The sequence below is a fragment of the Phycodurus eques genome, chromosome 2 (assembly GCF_024500275.1).
Source record: "Phycodurus eques isolate BA_2022a chromosome 2, UOR_Pequ_1.1, whole genome shotgun sequence".
Lineage (NCBI taxonomy): Eukaryota > Metazoa > Chordata > Actinopteri > Syngnathiformes > Syngnathidae > Phycodurus > Phycodurus eques.
This window is the reverse complement of record NC_084526.1, coordinates 5,489,031-5,514,097: the sequence shown is the minus strand read 5'-3', so window position 1 is coordinate 5,514,097 and position 25,067 is coordinate 5,489,031. Positions and strand designations below refer to the sequence as shown.

The window sequence follows — 25,067 nt, the reverse complement described above, 5'->3', positions numbered from 1 at the left end:
CTTGTGTCATTGGCTGTATCTTTTCGAGGGGGGAGGGGGGGTTGCCACCTGATAACAAACTTAAAAATGCACTTTTCCCCCATTATATTTTTATTAAACGCAACATACTTTTCATTTGGTCAATCATTCTATCGTCGTGGAATATCCCTCTAATGATTTGCAGTGGGTCTCAATATATATATATATATATATATATATATATATATATATATATATATATACATTTTATTTTACCGCTTCTCCTCACTCGGGCTGGTGGAGCCTATTCCAGCTATCTTCGGGCAGGAGGCGGGGTTTCACCCTGAACCAGTCGCCAGCCAATTGCAGGGCACATAGAAACAAACAACCATTTGCACTCACATTCACACTTACGGTATATATGTATGTATAACGGTGATAAGCCCTCCATCCATGGATTCTGTCAGTTTCTTGATTTGTAGTCGATTCAGTTTTTGTGCGGCAGAAACTGCAGCTTCTCAGGATATTGTTCTGAGAGGTGTACTGTTTGCCTTCATGGTATAGCTCCCGTTTAAACACTGCCCGCAAGTTCTCGACTGGGTTCAGGTCAGGTGAGGAAGGGGGAGATGTGATCAGTTTTTCATCTTTCAAGCCTTTACTGGCCAGCCACACAGAGGAGTACATGTGATAGATAGAGCATTGTCCTGCATAAAAATCATTGTCTTTTTGAAATATGCAAACTTCTTCCTATACCACTGCCTGAAGAAATAGTCTTAAAAACTGCCAGTATGTTTGGGAGTTCATTTTGATCCCAACTTCAACCCAAAAATGTCCAACCAGCTCATCTTTAATACTACTATACCCATGCCAATATCCCATCTCCACTCTGCTGGCATCTGAGTCGAAGTGGAGCGTTGTGCCCGTTCGTGATCCAGCCAAGGGCCCATCCATTTGGTCCGTCAAGAGTCACTCTCATTTCATGAGTCCATAAAGCCTTTGAAAAATCTGTCTTCAGATATTTCTTGGCCGAGTCTAGACGCTTCAGCTCTTGTGTCTTGTTCAGTGGTGGTCATTTATCAGCTTTTCTTACCTTGGCCATCTCTCTGAACACTAAAAATCTTGTACTTGGAGGTATTTCAGGTAGATTTCAGTTCTGAAATATGACAGAACTTCAAGATAATGGGTTCTTCTCTAATCCTTGGCAGTTAATGTGCGTCTTTTTCTCTCAACACGTTTCTTGCGACTGCTGACTATTCACAGCAAAATGTTTGGTGGTTGTGTGATCACACCCCAATATCTTAAATATTTCAAGAGTGCTGCATCCCTCTGAGAGACTTGATGAGACGCATTGAAGCGGACTGAGACATGAGGGACTGGAGTGACCTGAGATTATCTGCCTGGTGATCGAAGGTGTTCTGTTGTCATTCTCTGCATCTGCATCATGAGCATCTTTATGAATGACATCACACTTGTTAAGGAATACATGAGCCACTACCATCCGAAACTCCAGAAACTTCATGATGGCCTTCCTTGGGCTACCCATTTCCTGGTTATCTCTACGATACAATAGCCAGCTGTTGACAAGAGCAAGATCTGTGAAGTGTATCAGCATGTGAATGGTCCTCTTCTTTCTTCGCACACTCATTCGGTAGTATCTTATCATCCTATCTGACAAGTCAACGCCTCCCAGCTTTGAGTTGTACTCATGCACAACACTTGGTCTTGTGACGGCCACATATCTTTTTTCTTTCTTGGACCACCGCTAGCAGGTGTCTTCTGGCTGCTCAGCATGAACAGTGGAGAACATCAACAAACTGGTTTACTGTCATAGCACTTGACAATGCATACTTTCCCCATCTGCCCTGTTTACTGTGGCTGAGGAACGTCTTTCTTTCTGTTTCAGGGTTTTGTCATCTGGTAGCTTTTCATTGCCTGAGAGACCCGGTTCGTCATCACTGTACCAGTAAGGTACACCTCATTTTTCAGCATGTGATCTATAGCTTGTGTCGTGGTGATGAAGCGGTCCCAATACACTTACACAATAAACACCAATTTTGACGCTCCCTTGCGTTTGTACGGCATGAACAAGGCATTCAAACTGCAGTGTAAAAAGGCTTTCACGGATAAAGCACGCACACACACGCGGTGTGTGTCGAGTCCTCCGTCAAACCCCAGCGACTGCCTCACTGAACCCCTGGGGTTCGATCGAACCCAGGTTAAGGGGTCCTAATGAGTCACTGCTTAAAATAGGCGACTTCAGATGACCAGTGTCAGCTTCCAACAGCCACTCCATCACAAAAATGCTGATAATGAGTTTCACAAGTGTAACGTGTTTCAAAAACATAAATACTCTAATTAAGTTAATTCTGCCTTTATATTTTAGAGTTTGATTTCTGAATATTTCACCAAATATCACCAATTTAGCTTGTTTAAAATAGGTATAGCCTACCTGTAATTCAAGTGAATTCTGCCTTTTTATTTAAGTATTTTGTCTGTTTTATTTTATTATTTGATTCAAGAAGTCTGCCTTTTTATTTACTTCATAAAACAGTGTGCCTTTTTATTTCACATTTCATGTTTCTTCATGTTTCATATATATAAATCAACTGTTTTCATGTTTTCAACTGTGCATAAAGGCTTTTGTATTACTGGGCTATTTTTCTGTGAAATACATTTGAGTTGCTACAGAATATCAAAAATTTGGGTTGTGACTTAATGACTAAATTCATTTTGGGTCCAGAGGCAAAACCAGTTGGGAACCACTGAGCAGCTGAAAGTTTGAATATTAAACTTACATCTACAGTGGTCTATTTCCCCTGACATTTTTTAGGCTTGAAGCGGGGATTTGATAACATTGCGCAATTGTAAGTGATGCTAAGAGTAACACAACTGGCCATTTTTTTTCATAGGGTCTGTTGAGAAAAGACAGGGGGACAAGATATATAACTTCTTTTGAAAGAGAAGAAAGTCAGGTAATGGTAAGGTGGAAAGGGAGAGTGTGAGTGAATAACTCGTGTGTTTCTGTGCGTATTGTGTTGTAAACATGGTTAGTAAACTTTAATGTATGCGCACAAACCTCATCTTCTGTGTGCTTAGTATGCACATTGCAACATTTAGAGACTCTGATTGCAATTCATTGGTCGAAAAACAAATCAATGGTCATAGTCTGTGGACCCCCTGAAATAGCCTTGGCCACCCCCTGGCCACCCCAAGGAGAAAAGTCTAACTCCGCCACTGAGTCTTTTGCATATATGTCTGCCTTTTTATTTTCACTGAAATGGGTGTAATGTTGTGATATCACTACAAGATGGTGGGGGCCTTGTCCCCAAATGTGGCTCATAGGTCAAAGTTTAAAAAAAATGTCGTTTCATCGGTCTGAGAGGCAGAAATGAGTGTGCAGGGTATCAGGAGGATAAGGTGTTGATCTCCTTAGGCCACACCCACACTCATTAAAGAAATAGACAACACCAGCTATGCTTAAACCCATTAAAAATTCAGGTTTATCCAGCTGGGAGCTAGGAAATATGCCTAAAAGTGACGATATGCTAAAAATACTTGCCTAATAACTCCGTATACGGTGTAGACAGTGATTCTTTCACGTACCACTAGAGAGAACCCACGTACCACTTGTGGTGTACTGCACTTTGAGAATGACTGGAATCAGGTATGCCAGGTACCGGTAACACTGTGTACAGTGGAATCTTATTTTAACGGACATGGATATCGGACGCAACAGACCGTCTGAACCGTACATGTGTCCAAAACGTTTCCAGCTGTCACTTAAACCGGAACTGACAAAGTCTGTTAGTTTCAGAATTGGTTGCTGTTGTTTACCGGCGTATTTCGGCATCACAGAAATACAATATTACTAGAACCAACCAACGGATGTGCCTCCCGTGTCTGCGTGGCGGCCATGTTGAATGTGGCAACATTCCATCAAAGGAAATACATTGACATTTGGTAGCTATGTTGAATGTGGGAACATTTCCAGGCCATGCATTGACGTGACAGCTATGATTGTTGGAGTTCTATCTATTGTCGCATGGAGCTCTGCACAGAGAGAGCAACATGGTGGCGGTGTTACCTTTAAGAGGAATATGACACACAAGTCTCTAGAGTCGGGAACCTGCTATTTTTGGTAAAGTAACAGTACAGTTTTTTTTTGTTTCAAGTCGTTCATCAATGACAACGGACTGGTAAATAGGAAGCACACCAAATCCTTGTGGCTCATGAAAGTGACCCTCCTTGACTCGTCTATGACTATAACAACATCACCATCAAGCAAGATTGGATAAAATTTTAAACTTTTCAAATATTTTTGCAGCTTTTATTTTATTTATTTACAATAACTTTGTACTGCACTGGGCGTGTGAATGTGAGTGCGAATGGTTGTCGGTGTCTATATGTGCCCTGCGTCTGTCTAGCGACGAGTTCAGGGCGTAGTCTGCCTTTCGCCCGAAGTCAGCTGGAATAGGCACCACCAAAAAAAGTGCTTCACTGTAATGGACAATCGACTGTAACAGAAGACAAAACATAAATGACAATAACCAAATGCAGAGCCAGTTATATAGTATTTTCTGGTGATTATTAGACAAGGGATCAGAAGTGTCACAGTATAAATTCAACTACCGGCAGCATTTAAACAAGAAAGTATATATATATATATTTTTTTTTTAGCTTATTAACTGAACAGTTCAAACTGTTACAGTTGTCTGCATTGTTGAATTCTTAAAAAGAAGAGAAACTATTATTTTTACACTTTCCTAAATGAAAACATTTAAAGCTGTAGAGCATAAAAGCACTGTTAGCCCAAAGGCACTGTTAGTGTCAACTCTGCGTAATGTTACAGTGGATTACAATATCATTAAATAAATTTTAGGAATAAAGCATCTGCCTCGTTTTTGATTACCCACGTAGCCCTACAATGCCACTGTATTTAAATCTTGGCCATGATGGTTGTAGTTGGAGAGGAAAGTATTTTTTGAGGTGCTACTTGGAGAATCACTGGCCTACATCATACAATCTCAAAGAATAACGCAGTATTGCGACCTAAGAGGCGTCAGAAGCTACACACTGCAGCTTTAAGCTGATGTTTCATTTAAAATTAAGTCATTAAATGTGTGCACAAAATGTAAGTTTGTTTTACATTTTGTTTCTTTACTCTACCAAATATCAACCGAATTGTGAATTTAAAACGAAGATACATACAAAACCAGGATATTTACCGTCCTGTTACTCCGTGAGTAATAATACATTTGTATTGTTTCATCGTTATAAATGGGCCACTGAAAGCACCATAACTACAGCAAGTTTGACATCCCTGCATTATTCATTAATTCATTTTCCGTACTGCTTATCCGCACCAGGGTCGCGGGCGTGCTGGAGACTATCCCAGCTATCTTTGGGTAAATGGCGGGGTACACTCTGAACTGGTCGTCCGCCAATCACAGGGAACATATAAACAAACAACCATTCACACCTATGGGCAATTTAGAGTATTCAATTAACCTACCATGTGTCATGGGTGTGTGTTCCGGTTTTTGTCTTCCCCCTGTTTCATACACACCTGCTCCTGAGAGCATCTTCACCACCTGTGCCTCGTTCACCCTAATTGCCCAATGCATTTAACCTCGTGTCTCATTCTTTCCCGTCGCCAGTTCGTTGTACCTTGTCGTCGCGTTCCAGCATTTGTTTTTGGCTACTGTTGCCTTTTTTGGATTACCTGCCTGTGTACCAACCTCTGGCCGTATATTAAACCTCTTTTTTTAAACTGTCCATTTGTTTTGGAGTCGTGCATTTTTGGGTCCTATCCTCTGTTCCGTTCATGACACCATGCATGTTTTTTGGGATGTGGGAGGAAACCTGAATGCCCGGAGAAAACCCACGCACGCACGGGGAGAACATGCAAACTCCACACAGGCGAGGCCGGATTTGAACCCGGGTCCTCAGAACTGTGAGGCAGATATGCTAACCAGTCTACCACCGTTCCACTTACCCCTGCATGAAACAATGTCAAATCTCTGTAATTGTTTAAAAATGATGTAAAATAACGACATTTTACGTGAAACGTCGTGGAGTTGAGAATAAAATTTGAAATTCGGTGATAACTAAATGTACTATGTTTATTCAAATTAAATACATTCAAAAAGAAGTAGCACCAGTAGAGTAACAGTGCAGGAAATTGATTAGAGCGATTCTTCGACTCTCTTTCACGTGCACATTTTATTCGGAGTTACAGCCATCTGTGATTAAAGGCATGTACTGACGAGCTTTATTCATCTGTGAGCTGTGCTTTGGTCTGATTGTCAGGCGGGAGTAGTTTGCCAAGATGGTGTCCCGTGGTGATCCCGTAGGCATTGGACATCTGTTCCTCCTTCACCTTTGTTCGGAGCAAGAACCCCTGTTCAAAGGTGAGGTCAAACCATTCAGATGGTGCAAAAGTCAGAGACTTCTCAAGCAGCAGTCCTTTGAGCCGCACACTCCACTCTTCTAGCATTGCAGCTCGAACTACAGCAGGGCAATGAGCTGGACCCCAGAAAATCTGAGGAGCAAGGACCTGAAATCCACAGAAGTGCAGAGTGCCATTCTGAAAAAAAACAAAACAAGACACAAATATCAAGTGAAGCCGAAAAAGTACAGTATGTCATCCAACGGGATAACGGCTTAAAGGTTATTATTTTTAATGACATTTTTAATCAGTAATTGAATCTTAGGTTGACCGAGGTGCATGGAAATAGAAAACAGCTGTGCTGGAGAAAATAAATCACAGTATTTACATATTATATACTGTGTGTGTGTATATATATATATATATATATATATATATATATATATATAGTGAAAGTTTTCAGACCGCCTTCAATTTTCCGTTCTTTGTTATATTGCAGCCATTTGTTAAAATCCATTTGTTTCCTCATTAATGTACACACAGCACCCCATATAGTTTCAGAAAAAAACACAATTGTTGAAGTTTTTGCTGATTTATTTAAAAAACTGAAATAGCACACAGCCATAAGTATTCAGAGCCTTTGCTATGACACTCATATATTTAACTCAGGTGCTGTCCATTTCTTCTGATCATCCTTGAAATGGTTCTACACCTTAATTGGAGTCCAGCTGTGTTTGATTATACTGAATGGACTTGATTAGGAAAGCCACACACCTGTTTATATAACACCTTACAGCTCACAGTGCATGTCAGACCAAATGAGAATCATGAGGTCAAAGGAACTGCCTGAAGAGCTCAGAGACCGAATTGTGATAAGGCACAGATCTGGCCAAGGTTACAAAAAAATCTCTGCTGCACTTAAGGTTCCTAAGAGCACAGTGGCCTCCATAATCTTTAAGTGGAAGACGTTGGGACGATCAGGATCCTTCCTAGAGCTGGCCGTCTGGCCAAACTGAGCAATCGGGGGAGATGAGCCTTGGTGAGAGAGGTAAAGAAGAACCCAAAGATCACTGTGGCTGAGCTCCAGAGATGTAGTCAGGAGAGTTGAGAAAGTTCTAGAAAGTCAACCATCACTGCAGCCCTCCACCAGTCGGGGCTTTATGGCAGAGTGGCCCGACGGAAGCCTCTCCTCTGTCACGTACGTGGTTTGGGCGAAGGCGAGGAACGCAAGGCAAGAACATGGTGGACCCAATTGCAGGGAAGCAGGGAGGCAAGGCAGGAGTGCGGGAATCTCAAAAATAATAATATTTAATCACAATGATAAAGACAACTGGCGACTATGACATGGCAAGACATGTGACAACGGCAGTGACAATGAACCGACAAGAACTGAAAGAAACCAGGGAACTAAATACAAACAGATTGATGAGACAACAAGGAACACCTGGACAAGACACGAGTGGCTGGAGAGAGCTGATTGGTCGACAAAGTAGATGAGAACAGGTGGACACAACAACCTAATGAGCACACGACAAACATGGAACACAGAAAACATGAAACAAAACTAAACACAACACAACCCAAACCAAATCACAGACCATGACAGTACCCGCCCCCCCCAAAGGAACGGATCCCAGACGTTCCCAAACAACAACCAAAACGTCACCAACCCAGGGTGGGCGGAAGGGGGCCTGGAGAAGGGTACAAAGTCCACCCCTCAGGTCAGTCTGGTGGCTATCCAGGCCACCTGAAGTGAGGTGCTTGGCTGAGCGGTTCAGGAGGTCGTCCAGGGCGCCAAGCACTAGGGTCTTTACAGGGCCATTCAGGCGGACGGCCACGGTGCCGAACCCAATGGTAATGCAGGGGCCAGGCAATAGGGTTGGGTGGCGGCCGCTGGACGAGCGCCGCTGGAGCGGGGACGGGTGGCGGCCGCTGGACGAGCGCCGCCGGAGCCGGGACGGGTGGCGGCCGCTGGACGAGCGCTGCCGGAGCCGGGACGGGAGCCTGGTGCAGCTGCCGAGGAGCAGGAACGGGAGCCTGGCGCAGCTGCCGAGGAGCAGGAACGGGAGCCTGGCGCAGCTGCCGAGGAGCAGGAACGGGAGCCTGGCGCAGCTGCCGAGGAGCAGGAACGGGAGCCTGGCGCAGCTGCCGAGGAGCCGGAACGGGAGCCTGCCGCAGCTGCCGAGGAGCCGGAACGGGAGCCTGCCGCAGCTGCCGAGGAGCCGGAACGGGAGCCTGCCGTAGCTGCCGAGGAGCAGGAACGGGAGCCTGCCGCAGCTGCAGAGGAGCAGGAACGGGAGCCTGCCGCAGCTGCAGAGGAGCAGGAACGGGAGCCTGCCGCAGCTGCCTAGGAGCAGGAACAGGGCCTGCAGTCGCTTCCTCAGCCTGTCGCCATTGAGGTTTGGGAGTAGAGGGTACGGGAGTGGAAGAGTGCACAAGGTCTCGGGAAGGTGAACTAGGAAAAATGGCTGGTACTGAACATGGTGGCTTGGGGGCAGGTTTGACTAGACGTGACTTAATTGGAGCCGTGGAACAACGTGTGGGAACAGGTGAAAAATTAAGTGACTTGTGAACAGGGGAAAAAACGAGAGGGCAAAATTTGACCTTTACTTGGGCGCCTCCGTTGGCCACCACGCGGCGGTCCCGGGTTGATGGCCAAAAGGGTGCCCAAGAAAAGGTCCGAGGGAAAGGTTTTGGACTCACTGGGGTTGGAAACGGGGAGATATGACAAAAACTGACGAGGACGGGATAAACTAGGGAAGGAACCAGAAAAATCTAAGTCTGTGTCAGAGTCAGAAACAGACAGAAGGTTAACTAAATCGGGGCCATCTTCACAATCAGAAAAATCTGAATCTAAAGAAACATGTGGATGTAAAATAGTAGGGCATGGTGAATAACTAGGACAAGTGGGGGGACCCGATGAAAAGGACAGAAAAGACTGAACGATAGGGCTTACTGGAGGAGGGTAGGTATGGATGGCAGGCTGAGGACGGTGGGAGGCAGTTTGGTGGTGTCCAGGGTGACGCCATGTTCATCCCGCTGGGTCCTGTTCTGGTCGGTTCATTCTGTCACGTACTTGGTTAGGGCGAAGGCGAGGAACGCAAGGCAAGAACATGGTGGACCCAATTGCATGGAAGCAGGGAGGCAAGGCAGGAGTGCGGGAATCTCAAAATAATAATATTTAATCACAATGATAAAGACAACTGGCGACTATGACATGGCAAGACATGTGACAACGACAGTGACAATGAACCGACAAGAACTGAAAGAAACCAGGGAACTAAATACAAACAGATTGACGAGACAACGAGGAACACCTGGACAAGACACGAGTGGCTGGAGAGAGCTGATTGGTCGACACAAAGTAGACGAGAACAGGTGGACACAACAACCTAATGAGCACACGACAAACATGGAACACAGGAAAACATGGAACAAAACTAAACACAACCCAAACAAAATCACAGACCATGACATCCTCAGTGCAAGACACATGAAAGCCTGCATGGAGTTTGCTAAAAAAAAACACCTGAAGGACTCCAAGATGGTGAGAAATAAGATTCTCCGCTCTGATGAAATCAAGAAACCAACCACTTTTTGGCCTTAATTCTAAGCAGTTTGTGTGGAGAAAACCAGGCACTCCTCATCAACTGTCCAATACAGTCCCAACAGTGAAGCATGGTGGTGGCAGCATCATGGTGTGGGGGCGTTTTTCAGCTGCAAGGACAGGACTGGTTACAATCAAAGGAAAGATGAATGCGGCCAAGTACAGGGATATCCTGGACAAAATACTTCTCCAGAGTGCTCAGGACCTCAGACTGGGCCGAAGTTTCACCTTCCAACAAAATAATGACCTTAAGCACACAGCTAAAATAACAAAGGAGTGGCTTCAGAACAACTCTGTGACTGTTCTTGAATGGCCCAGCCAGAGTCCTGACTTAAACCCAACTGAGCATCTCTGGAGAGACCTGAAAATGGCTGTTCACCAACATTCACCATTCAACCTGACAGAACTGGAGAGGATCTGCAAGGAGGAATGGCAAAGTATCTCCAAATCCAGGTGTGGAAAACTTGTTGCATCATTCCCAAAGACTCATGGATGTACAGCTCAAAAGGGTGCTTCTACTAAATACTGAGCAAAGGGTTTGAATATTTATGGCTGTATGATAGTTCAGTTTTTCTTTTTTAATAAATCTGCAAAATGTCAACAATTATGTTTTTTTTCTGTCAATATGGGGTGCATTAATGAGGGGAAAAAATGAACTTAAATTATTTTAGCAAATGGCTGCAATATAACAAAGAGACAAACATTTAAGGGGGTCTGAATACTTTCCGTACCCACTGTGTGTGTGTTTATATATATATATATATATATATATATATATATATATATATATATATATATATATATATATATATAACTTGGGTTGTAATATACCCACAGAGCGGCGGAAATAAGTATTTAACACTACCATTTTTCTCATTAAATATATTTACAAAGGTGCTACTTACATGAACATTTCACCAGATGTTGGGAACACCACAAGTAATCCATATACACAAAGAAAATAGAACAAATAAGCTCAGAAATGAAGTTGTTTGTAACAATGTGAAATGACACAGGGGAAAAGTATTGAACACGCCAACTGGTATTTATTAAAAGCCTTTGGTTGCAATGACAGCTTTAAGATGCCACCTGTCTGGAGAAACTCATCGCATGCATTGCTCTGGTGTGATTTTGGCCCATTCCTCCACACAAGCAGTCTTGAAGGTTCCGTGAGCTTCTTTCATGGACCTTGAGTTTCAGTTCTTTCCATAGATTTTCAATTGGATTCAAGTCAGGTGATTGGCTGGGCCATTCTAGCAGCTTTATTTTTTTTCTTTGAAACCAAATGAGAGTTTCCTTGGAAGTATGTTTTGGATCATTACCCTGCTGAAATGTCCACCCTCGTTTCATTTTGATCATTCTCGTAGATGGCAGCATATTTTTTGTCAAGAATGTCTCAGTACAATTGCCCATTCATCCTTCCCTCAATAATGTGAAGTTTACTAGTACAATTTGCTGAAAAGCAGCCCCTCATCCAAACAGTTACATTTCGCTCTCATTCTACCAGACTATATTTTCCCAGTATTTAACTGGGTTCTCCAACTGTTATTCAAGTAAACTTTAAACAAGCTTTGACATGCTTCTATTTTTTCCAGCAATGGGGCGTTGCGCAGTGAGCGTGCATCCAGGTCATGGCAGCGGAGTACATTACTCCCTGGTTTCCTTGTGACAAGAGTACCTACTAATTCCAGGTCTTTTTGAAGCTCTCCACAGGTGGTCCTTGGCTCGTGGACAACTCTTCTGATTTTTCTTTGCACTCCTCTGTCAGACATCTTGCGAGGAACACCTGATCGATGCATATTTATGATGGTATGATTGGCTTTCCACTTACGAAAATTGTCCCCAACCGTGCTCACTGGAACATACAGAAGCTTAGATATGCGCCTGTCACCAATGCCATCGTTATGTTTTGCAACAATAAGTTTGCCATGGTCTTGAGACAGCTCCATGCTCTTACCCATCATGAGATGTGTCTTGACTCACACCTTGGCAATGAGAACTTTTTGTAGGCCATCAATTACGACTGAACCAGCTGATATTCATTTACACTGACAATGGGCTGGATTGCTCTTTGATTATTGATAGGTTTTAGGTGTTGTCTTGGCTTTCCATGCCTTTTTGCACCTTCCTTTCTTCATGTGTTCAATACTTGTTCCCAGTGTCATTTCAGATGTTACACGCAACTTAATTTCTGAGCTTATTTGTTCTACTTTCTTTGTATATATGAATTACTTCCCAACATCTGATGAAATCTTCAGGTCAATGGGACCTCTGGAAGTATATTTAGTGAGAAAAATAGTGATGTGTGAAATACCTATTTCAGCTGCTGTATATATATCCATCCATCCATTCCATTTTCTGTGCCGCTTCTCCTCACTAGGGTCGCGGGCATGCTGGAGCCTATCCCAGCTATCATCGGGCAGGAGGCGGGGTACACCCTGAACTGGTTGCCAGCCAATCGCAGGGCACACATAAACAAACATTCACACTCACATTCACACCTACAGGCAATTTAGAGTCGTCAATTAACCTACCATGCATGTTTTTGTGATGTGGGAGGAAACCGGAGCACCCGGAGAAAACCCACGCAGGCACGGGGAGAACATGCAAACTCCACACAGGGGGGGCCGGGGATTGAACCCCGGTCCTGAGAACTGTGAGGCAGACGCTCTAACCAGTCGGCCATATATATATATATATATATATGTATATATATATATATATATATATATATATATATGTATATATATATATATATATGTATATATATATATATATATATGTATATATGTATATATATATGTATATATATATATATATATACATACATACATATATATACATATATGTATGTATATATATGTATATATAGTTTGACAATTTAACTACTAACATTTACAAATACTTATATTATTATACTTGATTATTTTCTATTAACACAAATTGTATTGCATCTACCAACACAGATATGGATATATATACCCATAAACTTAAAATAATAACAGATTAAGTCCTATGTTGAATGTTTCAAATAGTCTTGGGTGATTATTTATTCATCTGCAGAACATACCAGGCATTTGCATGCTTTCCACATGGCAGGAGACATTTATTTGTAAAACTATATGTAGTGTATGGGAGCAGCATTATTATACAGGTGTTACTTAGTTCGTAGTATTGCAGTGGGTTACAATTGAGAGGACTCAAGAGACATTTGTGTTTCTTGATTTCGTTACTGGTGAAAACACACTGTCCCGCTGCTCTGATCTCATACAAATTACAAAGCTACAGTATCTACTATAATGATCAGCCGTCAACTACAGACTTGCAGTGAACACCAATCAAATCAAGGCGTTTCATACTCATGTGAACTGAATGGAACTGAACTCCTTTGGGGGAATATGCCATTAACGTAAAGGTAATTACATTTTGGGGAGAAGCATTTATTTTTTCAAATGGACAAGGAGACATCTGCTTTAGTTCAGGGTTTCCCAACCTTTATTGAAACAAGGCACCCATTTTAAATAGACAGATGAACAAATCTATATTTATAACTAATAATTCAGATAATAATTCATTTCATAAAAATTAAATGAAATTGGATAATTTCAAGGCATTAGTTAAATGGCCTGTCAAGAGCAAACTACAATATTTGCTGTTGAGATGTGAGTAGCTTTACCAGCAATCCATCCTCACCTGTAGAGGCCACAGTGCAACATTAATGTCTCCATTGATGCCATCGGGGCGAAACATTGATTCTGTAGCTCCAGTTGTAAAGGACAACATTGCTTTCTTGTCCTGAGGGGAAACATCAAAACACATACAGTATTTTAATAATTGTGCTAATGGCAAGGACCTTACATGACACTAACATGAAAATAATTGTTTATAATGTATGACAATTTTAAACATGAACAAGTGAAGTTTACTGATCTACTGATAAATTATATTTTTAGGCTATAAAATCTGATCGTTTGTATTGACCCTTAACAAAAAGTTGACCATAGATTATATTATGTATCATGTAATAAAAATATAAAGAAATATATACCAGTAAATTTAAGATACTGTAGTGTACTGTACTGTATTTATTTATTGCAGTACAGTGCTATCTATGAGATGCACTGTATAAAAACGGATGCATTTTAATGTCATTGTCACAATTCTATATACAGTAGTGAAGTAGCTCCTCCAAGACAGACCTTGAAAATACCGTTATTGTACATCTTTTCCAGGGAGAAAGCAAAGCCCTGGGTCAGCACTCGGTCCATCCATCCCTTCATGATGGCAGGTACACTAAACCAGTATAAAGGAAACTGCAGAAAGACATTAAAAATGTTGTTTTAATTAAATAATGTCCCCTACGTTTTGCATAATGCTCAAAGAGGACGTAATCCTTTTTTGTTTCCACAATTTAAAACAGCTCCCAGGTGTCTTAATAACATGTATTGTATGTGACATGCTTTTGTTTGTCTTGTTTGAGTCTGACTGAAATTAGCCTGTTTTCAGGGGGTGGGTATCTGCTCGCCAGTGACAGAACACAAAATCAATCTGTATGCTGATGATATTCTTCATTTACAGGAACTCAAGTTGTCTCTTCAGGCAGTCTTCAATCTCATTAAAACATTTTCACAAATATCGGATTACTCTATCAACTGGACAAAATCAACAATATTCCCAATAACAGCAAACTCATGGAATCCTACAGATCAAATCCCAGATTACGCCATTCCTATCGGAAACATTAAATATTTAGGTATTAATATTTCGCCAAAACACACAGAGCTAACCAATCAGAATTTCTGGACTTCTCAGATGAAATCTCAGATGATTTAAAACACTCGAATAATTTACCTATTTCACCATTGGGAACAATAGCCACAATAAAAATGAAAACCTTACCTCAAATAAATTATTTATTCTCGATGATTCCATTTAAACACAGATTTAAATGGACATTATATACTGCCGTAATTAATTTTTATTAAAAAAAATTAGAACAATAGAATTACAATCATTGCTCGTTGCGTTAGCTATCGGTTAAAAAACAATTTTATTAAACTGGAAAAATAAACAAACTATTACCATCAATGCAGTCATACGTTACCCTGTCAAATTGGAATGAAAGTGTCAGCTACACCTTTTTCATAACCTCTAGGTGGCGGCATATTAAAATGAAAGTGTACACCTTTCTCAATACATCTAGATGGCGGCATACATTTATAAAATGTGAAAGCTTTTTCATTTTCGGCTATACCCATGTATAATGCGCACTATTGACTTTTGACAATTTATTTGGGTAAAAAATGCGCATTATACAGAAATTACGGTATGTACTTTATAATTTTTTCTCACACTTCAGACTGATTTGCATGATGAAAGGACACATGCATGGAATGGGGGATCTTCTCTTCTTGACCCTGTGTTTGTCATCTGTGGGGTGGGACTTTCTTTACTCGTTCCCGATCTCAGGGGCTGGGGACCGCTGTAATGGCCTCCCTGGAAGCATTTATGGTGGACTTGCCCATGTTCTGTGGGTGCTGGTGCGATACCAGCTGGTGCCCGCCTTGGTCCCCCGCTCTGGCTACTGGTGGGGGGTCAGTGGGGCTGCCCTGTCGCGCCTCGGCCTGCTTCCTCCTCTTCTCCCGTTTCTTGCGTCCCGCTGTGTTCGCCTCTTCCTCTTCTCGTGGGGAGGCTGTGGGGCCTGCTGTGGGGTTTTCGTCCCTGCCTGGTGTGTCTGGGTCTACCTCCCACACTCGGGGGCAGGTAGTGGGTGCTGGCTGGAATGTGGGGGGATTCCCAGGGTCGGTGCTGCAGGGCTGGGTAGGGCGGCCCTCTCTGTCTGTGGTTATCCTACCTAAGGGGCCCGACCCGCAGGATAATCACTCACCTAGCACACACTCACATCACTAATGTAAATATTTTTTTCACTAGTCACATCTGGGTACACACACATATATAGGGTATCCTGGGGGACTGGTGTGGGGTTGGGAGAGTGCGGGTGCCGGACCGGGTTTCAGTACATCAGTGCTGTTTCCCGGTACAGGCGCCCTGCCCCTCTGCACTGCCTGCCCCCAGGATTTTAATGCATTACACATTACATTGGGCAATGCAGCCCTTTGGGGGCCACAAGCCAGTGCAAACTGTAGGCCGGTCCCAAGCCCGGATAAATGCAGAGGGTTGTGTCAGGAAGGGCGTCCGGCTTAAAACTTTACCAGTCGTGGCCCGAGTTAACAACGTCCGGCACCGTCAACCTGCAGGGCGACGTTGGAAATTCAGCTACTGTGGGTCGAAGTCGAAGAAGAAGAGGTGGAAAGCGGGTTCTTCAGCAGAAAGAGAAGAGGAAAGCACAAAGCCTACAACTGAATGTGAGGACTTTGAATGTTGGGACTATGACAGGAAAATCTCGGGAGTTGGTTGACATGATGATTAGGAGAAAGGTTGATATATTGTGTGTCCAGGAGACCAGGTGGAAAGGCATTAAGGCTAGAAGTTTAGGGGCAGGGTTTAAATTATTTTATCATCGCATAGATGGGAAGAGAAATGGAGTAGGGGATATTTTAAAGGAAGAGTTAGCTAAGAATGTCTTGGAGGTGAAAAGAGTATCAGATCGAGTGATGAGGCTGAAACTTGAAATTGAGGGTGTTATGTGTAATGTGATTAGTGGCTATGCCCCACAGGTAGAATGTGACCTAGAGGTGAAAGAAAAATTCTGGAAGGAGCTAGACGAAGTAGTTCTGAGCGTCCCAGACAGAGAGAGAGTCGTAATTGGTGCAGATTGTAATGGACATGTTGGTGAAGGAAATAGGGGTGATGAAGAAGTGATGGGTAAGTACGGCATCCAGGAAATGAACTTGGAGAGACAGATGGTGGTAGATTTTGCAACAAGGATCCAAATTGCGGTAGTGAACACTTTTTTTCCAGAAGAGGCAGGAACATAGGGTGTCCTACAAGAGCGGAGGGAGAAGCACGCAGGTGGATTACATTTTGTGCAGACGATGTAATCTGAATGAGGTTACCGACTGTAAGGTAGTGGTAGGGGAAAGTGTGGCTAGACAGCATAGGATGGTGGTGTGTGAGATGACTCTGGTGGTGGGGAGGAAGATTAGGAAGACAAAGGCAGAGAAGAGAACCATGTGGTGGAAGCTGAGACAGGACGAGTGTTGTGCAGCTTTTCGGGAAGATGTGAGACAGGCTCTCGGTGGACGGGAGGAGCTTCCAGAAGACTCGACCACTGCAGCCAAGGTGATCAGAGAGGCAGGCAGGAGAGTACTTGGTGCATCTTCTGGCAGGAAAGGAGAGAAGGAGACTTGCTGGTGGAACCTCACAGTACAGGAAATCATACAAGGAAAAAGGTTAGCTAAGAAGAAGTGGGACACTGAGAGGACCGAGGAGAGGCGAAAGGAATACATTGAGATGCGACACAGGGCAAAGGTAGAGGTGGCAAAGGCCAAACAAGAGGCATATGATGACATGTATGGCAGGTTGGACACTAAAGAAGGAGAAAAGGATCTATACAGGCTGGCCAGACAGAGGGATAGAGATGGGAAAGATGTGCAGCAGGTTAGGGTGATTAAGGATAGAGATGGAAATATGTTGACTGGTGCAAGTACTGTGCTAGATAGATGGAAAGAATACTTCGAGGAGTTGATGAATGAGGAAAATGAGAGAGAAGGGAGACTAGAAGAGGCAATCGTGGTGGACCAGGAAGTGGCAATGATTAGTAAGGGGGAAGTTAGAAAGGCATTAAAGAGGATGAAAAATGGAAAGGCAGTTGGTCCTGATGACATTCCTGTGGAGGTATGGAAGCATCTAGGAGAGGTGGCTGTGGAGTTTTTGACCAGCTTGTTCAATAGAATTCTACTGCGTGAGAAGATGCCTGAGGAATGGAGGAAAAGTGTACTGGTGCCCATTTTTAAGAACAAAGGTGATGTGCAGAGCTGTGGGAACTATACAGGAATCAAGTTGATGAGCCGCACAATGAAGTTGTGGGAAAGAGTAGTGGAGGCTAGACTCAGGACAGAAGTGAGTATTTGCGAGCAACAGCATGGTTTCATGCCTAGAAAGAGAACCACAGATGCATTATTTGCCTTGAGGATGTTGATCCAAAAGTACAGAGAAGGTCAGAAGGAGCTACATTGTGTCTTTGTAGATCTAGAGAAAGCCTATAACAGAGTACCCAGAGAGGAACTGTGGTACTGCATGCGGAAGTCTGGAGTGTCATAGAAGTATGTTAGAATAATACAGAACATGTACGAGGGCAGCAGAACAGCGGTGAGGTGTGCTGTAGGTGTGACAGACGAATTTAAGGTGGAGGTGGGACTGCATCAGGGATCAGCCCTGAGCCCCTTCCTGTTTGCAGTGGTGATGGATAGGCTGACAGATGAGGTTAGACTGGAATAACCGTGGACGATGATGTTTGCAGATGACATTGTGATCAGCAGTGAAAGCAGGGAGCATGTGGAGGAACAGTTAGAAAGATGGAGGCATGCACTGGAAAGAAGAGGAATGAAGATTAGCCGAAGTAAAACAGAATATATGTGCATGAATGAGAGGAGTGGTGGGGGAAGAGTGAGGCTACAGGGAGAAGAGATAGCAAGGGTGGAGGACTTTAAATACTTGGGGTCAACCGTCCAGAGCAATGGTGAGTGTGGTCAGGAAGTGAAGAAATGGCTCCAAGCAGGTTGGAACGGGTGGAGGAAGGTGTCAGGTGTGTTATGTGACAGAAGAGTCTCTGCTAGGGTGAATGGCAAAGTTTATAAGACAGTGGTGAGACCAGCCATGATGTACGGATTAGAGACAGTGGCACTGAAGAGACAACAGGAAGCAGAGCTGGAGGTGGCGGAAATGAAGATGTTGAGGTTCGCTCTTGGAGAGACCAGGTTGGATAAAATTAGAAATGAGCTCATCAGAGGGACAGCCAAGGTTCGATGTTTTGGAGACAAAGTTAGAGAGAGCAGACTTTGATGGTTTGGTCACGTCCAGAGGAGAAATAGTGAGTATATTGGTAGAAGGATGATGAGGATGGAGCTGCCAGGCAAGAGAGCTAGAGGAAGACCAAAGAGAAGGTTGATGGATGTCGTGAGGGAAGACATGATGGCCGTTGGTGTTCGAGAGGAGGATGCAGGAGATAGGCTTACATGGAAAAGGATGAAGCGCTGTGGTGACCCCTAAAGAGACAAGCCCAAAGGAAAAGAAGAAGAAGAAGACACATTACATTGGGCGGCTGTGGTTCAGTAGGTAGAGCAGGTCGTGCAGTGACCCAAGGGTTACTGGTTCGAATCCCGGCTATAACTTTCCGCATGTCGAAGTGTTGTTGGGCAAGACACTGAACCCCAATTTGCTCCTAGTGGGCCTGGCAGTGCCTTGGATGGCAGCAGTCGCCCATTGGTGTATGAATGTCTGTGTGAGTGGGTGAATGTGAGGCTTTGTAAACCGCTTTGGGCACTGTGATAGTGTAGATAAAGCGCTATAGAAGTGCAGTCCATTTACCATTTATACACACTCATCCTCCTTTCTTTTAATGCACCACATACACCCATCTCTGGGGGGCGGTGGGTCTTGGGTGGGGGGTGGGGGGGATTTGGCTGTTAGGCAGGAGTGTCTGGCAGCCCATTCAGGGACCTCGCAGTCATAGTAACACAGGGGGAGGTGGGGTTTCACTAGCTTCATGGCGGTGCTCCTGAGGTGTCATTGTTCTAGATATATAATAATTTACTTTCCTCCTCTTGTTTACAGTTAGTGCTTTGTCTCTTGTTGTCTTCATTTCTCACTTCCATCTAGAAACCTTGTTCTGTTCGATTGATCTACTCTGATTCTCAATAAATATCCATTATAATACTAAGAAACCACAGCGACAGCTTTAAAACTCCACTGTGACACAGTAAAACTGTTCCGGCATAAAAGGGATTCAGATCCTCCATTCTGCTTGACCTCAAACTCGAACAGGACATACACACAAAAAAGAGAGGGGGTGGGGGTGCCCTCCCATTGTGGGGTCTGCTCACATGAGAATGGCTATTGCTACAATGACAGCTTGGTCAGAACAAGGGGATGGCGACTTGTTCAGCCTAAATTGTATCTAAATTCTCCATTAATGTGAATATTCAAGTGTGTGGTGGTTTTTTTTGTGTGTTTATATATATATATATATATATATATATATATATATATATATATATATATATATATATATATATATATATATACACACTTGTGAAGGCACATGTTTATGGTTTCTGATCAAATTTGTTTTTAAGATGGTTTCAGTGTGGTGCATGATACACAGGCTAATTCATAAAACCAAGTATTTAAGATTATATTAGCATTCATCAGCCTGTGGGTAAAACTGCAATATTTATTCAATAAATCTGCAAAGAGTCACACACACAACGTTACCCTGAATGAAACAGCCACAGTTCCTCCTTGATCAGTGTTTTACATTAACTTTTGATATAGTTTGCTGACGAATCATTTGGCCCTCTGTGTTAACATATGCCATCACAAGTGGCCTCTGACCTGGAAGATGATGAGCTCAGCCTTTTCGACTTTACGTTGTTCGGCCACAATGTCTTCACTTAAGCGACCCTCCTTCCAGGCGTGCAATGTCTCCTCTCCATACTGGAAAAGCTCTGGATTCTTTAAATCACCTGGACAATACCAACATTGTCAGCACTGAATAGATACATTGATAAAGGTGCCAGGTTTAATTTTTAATGGCTGCAATTATTTTATTCAAATATCAATGTGCAATTTTGACATGCAGTTCCATTTAGGGTGGAAATGAAACAGGGCAGCAGTTGCTCAATCTGTAAGAACTTGGACTTTGAGACCAGAGGGTCATAATTCAAATCTTGCTACAGAATTACTAGTTGTTGGACAGATGCTAGTCTGCTTCCTGATTTCTGTCGAGGTGCCTTCAAGCAAGGCACGGAAGCCCCCTGCCCCATAACCTCAGCTCAGTGGTGCAGAACAGTTTCTATGCTCCATCACTCTGACATCACACAATGTATGTGTGTTCTGCTTTTTTTGTATGGTCTAAAACAGTATAATGCTACACAATATATTGGTCATTTTCAAATAATTTAATCACTAAAGGTAAAGACACTTGTGAAAAGAAAAATCTAATTGAGCGATTTTTTTATGCTTCCTTGGTTTTATCAGGGTAAATGTCTTGCATGTTAAACAGCCATGCTAAAAGTCCCATTCTCAAAATGTTATTAATTTAAAATTGTTGGCATTCATAGCAAAGGCAATCCTTACTGACAGAGTAAATGGTGGTGTCTCATTGAAATACACTTCCAGCAAAACAGTAAAGACAAAAGTGCATAACGGTAAAAGCATTAACAGCTTCATAAAAATCGTTTGAGTTGCACAATTTACATGTTGCTCTTCAAACTCTGCGGATACAAGTGCATCATGATCCAAACTCGTCATTGCATGTTTGCATATTTCATGTTCATGTTTCACATGCACATCTTATGACCATAAAATAAGGCTAATATGTTTTTCTCAAGTTAGAGTGGGCTGGAATATCAACATTTGTGCAGACAGTGCCAAGCAAATACTACAATACATGAAAGGTTTTGTTTTTCATCATCTGAAATGTAATCGCAGTCGCGCGATGGGAACGACAACCTTTCCAACATGGCCGCCACGTAGGCACGTCGATTAGCCAGGCTGGCATATCTAATGTTCATGTCTATAAACCCAAAGCCCAATAGAAGACGTTGTGTGCGGTCATGTGAGTGCCTTGTGTCGTTTGACACAGACATCACTAGCAGTTACGTTGGATTGGAGCAAACAGCACCCGATGTGGCAGTTGTAGTCTAAACAGATTGCACACAAAAACAAAAAATCATATATAAGCAATAATTGATAAATAAAAGTAGTGAGCGGCATGTAGATCATTGTAACGGAGTAAAAGTACTGTTTCATCTGAACATAAATACTGGAGTAAAAGTAAAATGTATGCTGCATTAAAACGACTCTTACAAGTACAATTGATCCAAAATGCTACTTGAGTAAATGTAACACGTTCCTACCCACCTCTGCCCATTTCACTCTTGTCCTTATACAATAGTAATAAAGGTAAAGACATGCAATAATGCCGAAAATTTCCTAAATTTATACATATTCATTCCTATCTCAGAAATAACATTTATTTTGCTGTCTGCTACTGTGTAAATATAAAATGGCTGCCTCACCCTGGCACTTCAGCTCACAGATGCCTCTGGTGTATTCCAACAACATAATGAGGCTCTCTCCAGTGACATTAACAGTAAAGACAGCTTGAGTGAAAAAGATAACCAAAACAAAAAAGAAACTCTGAGGAAGTTTTCATGGAAAAGACATATTCAGCAATAAGGCAAAAATGCCAGTTGCCAATAATTCAAATAGTCATATCAGTCAAATTCATTGATTTTCAAAAGGAAATTCAGTGGGCCATGTCTTTAACCTTACAAATTATATGAAAATGACACTTATACAGTATTTGAGGGATAGAAATTCGTATGGTAAAAATCGAAAGATCACCAATTATGTCATCCTGTGTGGAGTTGGCTTCGAAGTTCATAGCATAAAGGTCCGACACGATGATCCGATAGCCTTGCATTGATAGCTCCTTAGCGGCCGTATCCCGGACTGCTTGGTTGAATGAGCCCAAGCTCTGGTGGGCATACACAATCAGGACCGTTTTCTGAGCTGTGACACACACAAACAGGTTTGAATAGTAACCATCCTTCCAACCATCCATTTTATATAGCGCTTTTCCTGTTCAGGGTCATGGCGAGCTGGAGCCTTTCCCAGCTGACTGTGGGTGAAAAACTACACCCGGGACCGGTTGCCTTTCAATCACAGAGCACATGACAGATGGACAACCATTCACGCCCACATTCACACAGTCACTGAGTGACAGCTGAACCAACACTGCCTGGACAGAGGTCAGGTGGGAGAACCATTACACCATCAGTGACATATAGTAAGCCATTCAACAAATGTTAAAAAAAATGACCAATCTGACACTGCTGGGAGAGTATTAATGTAATATGTTTTTTTTTTTTTTTGTGGTTCTCGTTTGCAGAACTGCACCTTACGGGGAAGTATTTGCAATTACTTTAGTTACCTAATTAAGAGTCACAAAATGGCAAATTGTTATGAACACCCCTTGGTATGACACCATTTCAATTCTACGCCACTGCAAACTATAACCTCAATAGTAAATATATTGTTACATCTGAACTCGCGCTCCAATTTCGCAGGCAACATTGTTGCGAGCAGTAAGTTTACAAGAATGAGAACTAACTAAGCCACCTTTCCAAGGCAGTAACGCTTCCGGTCTGTTTTATCTCACAGGCAAAAAGCTTCAACAGATTGGAAGAACAAGAACATTCCTTTGTGGATGCAACACATGATCTGCAGCTGGATATCAAGTGATAGCATCAAAAGCTCTGTCACTGCTCACGCTGGGCACCAAAGTTCCATTTTTAAATGTTTTATCTATGTATTAAGACATCGACAATGATCTGGGTTATGGTATAAAAAAATGTCTCTGTTGTTAAAACATAACCAGAAAATTCGTTTTTTTGCACAGGTATTGCACAGTATCACCGACCCAAGGAAACATGCCCAGTAATTCTCTGTTAAAAGTCTCGAGTGCTTCCATGACACATGATGTTGACCAAAAATATAGTTCTGTAATATCAGTTTCATCCTTTTTAAAAGGATCAGTTCAACATATTTTAAATGTCAGTGCTTGGAAGAAAGAGTTCACAGATTGAGCTCTTAACAATTATAGGTTAATGTAGACTTACATTCAACCTCTTCTGGTTCAAAGACCCGAGAGTCTTCCGCTGCTTGCTGCTGTTCATCCCTCCAATTCTCCTCCTCGGGCGGCGCTTCCATGTTGTGTCTGCTGGATCAGTATGCGCTGTAGCTCAGCTTCTTGTGGCTTTTATACACCCTGTAGCCCTCTTTGCGTGAGAAACCTGGTTAGATTGGACATGAGATGGAGCAAACGTGTCCCAGACTTACTGAACTACACACAAGCGGAAGAAAAAAAAAAAAGTGTCGGCACACTGCAGGACCGGTTTAGTGTGGGATTTATTTTTTATTTTATTTTTTTCACAAAGGGAGGAGGCTAAAGTGTGCGTGCGTGTGTGCAATTCAGTCAAGCTGTGGAGTCACTCAGGCAGGTGAATAAGATTGGTTTCACTTGGCCTGGAAAAGAATGTATGACACTTTCAAGGGATTATCCGACAGGCGTCATGTGGCCCAAAACACTTTAATCTGACTTAATTTCCCTTTGTCAGAAGTAAAAGTGAAGGAGGGCGTCCATTTGCTAAAGCTGAGGTAATTCAATCAAGTCCCTTCTATAATGTCACCTGTCATTAGTTTCTGTGTGAACACACAACAATGACTGACTGCTTTTAGTTTGGCCATACTGCATCTTTCTATTGTATCAAGTGTTTGCCCTTATCAGCATTTTAAAGGTCCGTATTTTATATTTCTGAGGATTTCATGTCCTCCATACCACACCAAACAAACAGAATAATTTGATTTTGGACTTGAATAATGAGCAGTATATCCACGTCACAACGACACCTAAGTCTGATCCACCCGTTTTGCATGCCTTTTGCCTTTCTCGACGATTGCATGCAATATACAAACTGCATGCATGTCAAACTTAAAACAGATCACAGACTCTTTTTGACCAGTGGTGAGGCCAGCCTTATTTTGGGTAGACTCAAGCTCATCCAAAACTTACCTTAGTCGACCCTATGACCCCTAAAATTTGGTTGAGAAATTTGAGCAGATTATGACTTAATTTCAATATCCATGCATTGTTTTTGAAGGGGGGCGGCACGGTGGACGACTGGTTAGCGCGTCAGCCTCACAGTTCTGAGGACCCGGGTTCTATCCCCGGCCCCGCCTGTGTGGAGTTTGCATGTTCTCCCCGTGCCTGCGTGGGTTTTCTCCGGGCACTCCGGTTTCCTCCCACATCCCAAAAACATGCATGAATTGGAGACTCTAAATTGCCCGTAGGCATGACTGTGAGTGCGAATGGTTGTTTGTTTCTATGTTCCCTGCGATTGGCTGGCAACCAATTCAGGGTGTACC

At 42.7% G+C, this 25,067-nt stretch overlaps 1 protein-coding gene across 2 annotated transcripts; it reads right to left on the bottom strand.

Moving 5' to 3' along the window:
* Window positions 1-6,059: 6,059 nt before the first annotated feature.
* Window positions 6,060-24,003, bottom strand: nqo1 (NAD(P)H dehydrogenase, quinone 1). Of its 2 annotated transcripts, XM_061700750.1 has the most exons (7): window positions 23,762-24,003; window positions 22,485-22,652; window positions 22,157-22,240; window positions 20,469-20,599; window positions 14,153-14,266; window positions 13,647-13,748; window positions 6,060-6,544 (listed from the first exon to the last, which is right to left on the bottom strand). In XM_061700750.1, the coding sequence occupies exons 1-7, from the start codon at window positions 23,850-23,852 to the stop codon at window positions 6,230-6,232; spliced, it is 1,005 nt and encodes a 334-aa protein (XP_061556734.1). In that variant the 5' UTR covers window positions 23,853-24,003; the 3' UTR covers window positions 6,060-6,229. The 2 variants fall into 2 exon arrangements, with proteins under 2 accessions (XP_061556734.1, XP_061556743.1); XM_061700759.1 differs by lacking the exon at window positions 22,157-22,240.
* Between the last annotated feature and the right edge of the window lie 1,064 nt (window positions 24,004-25,067).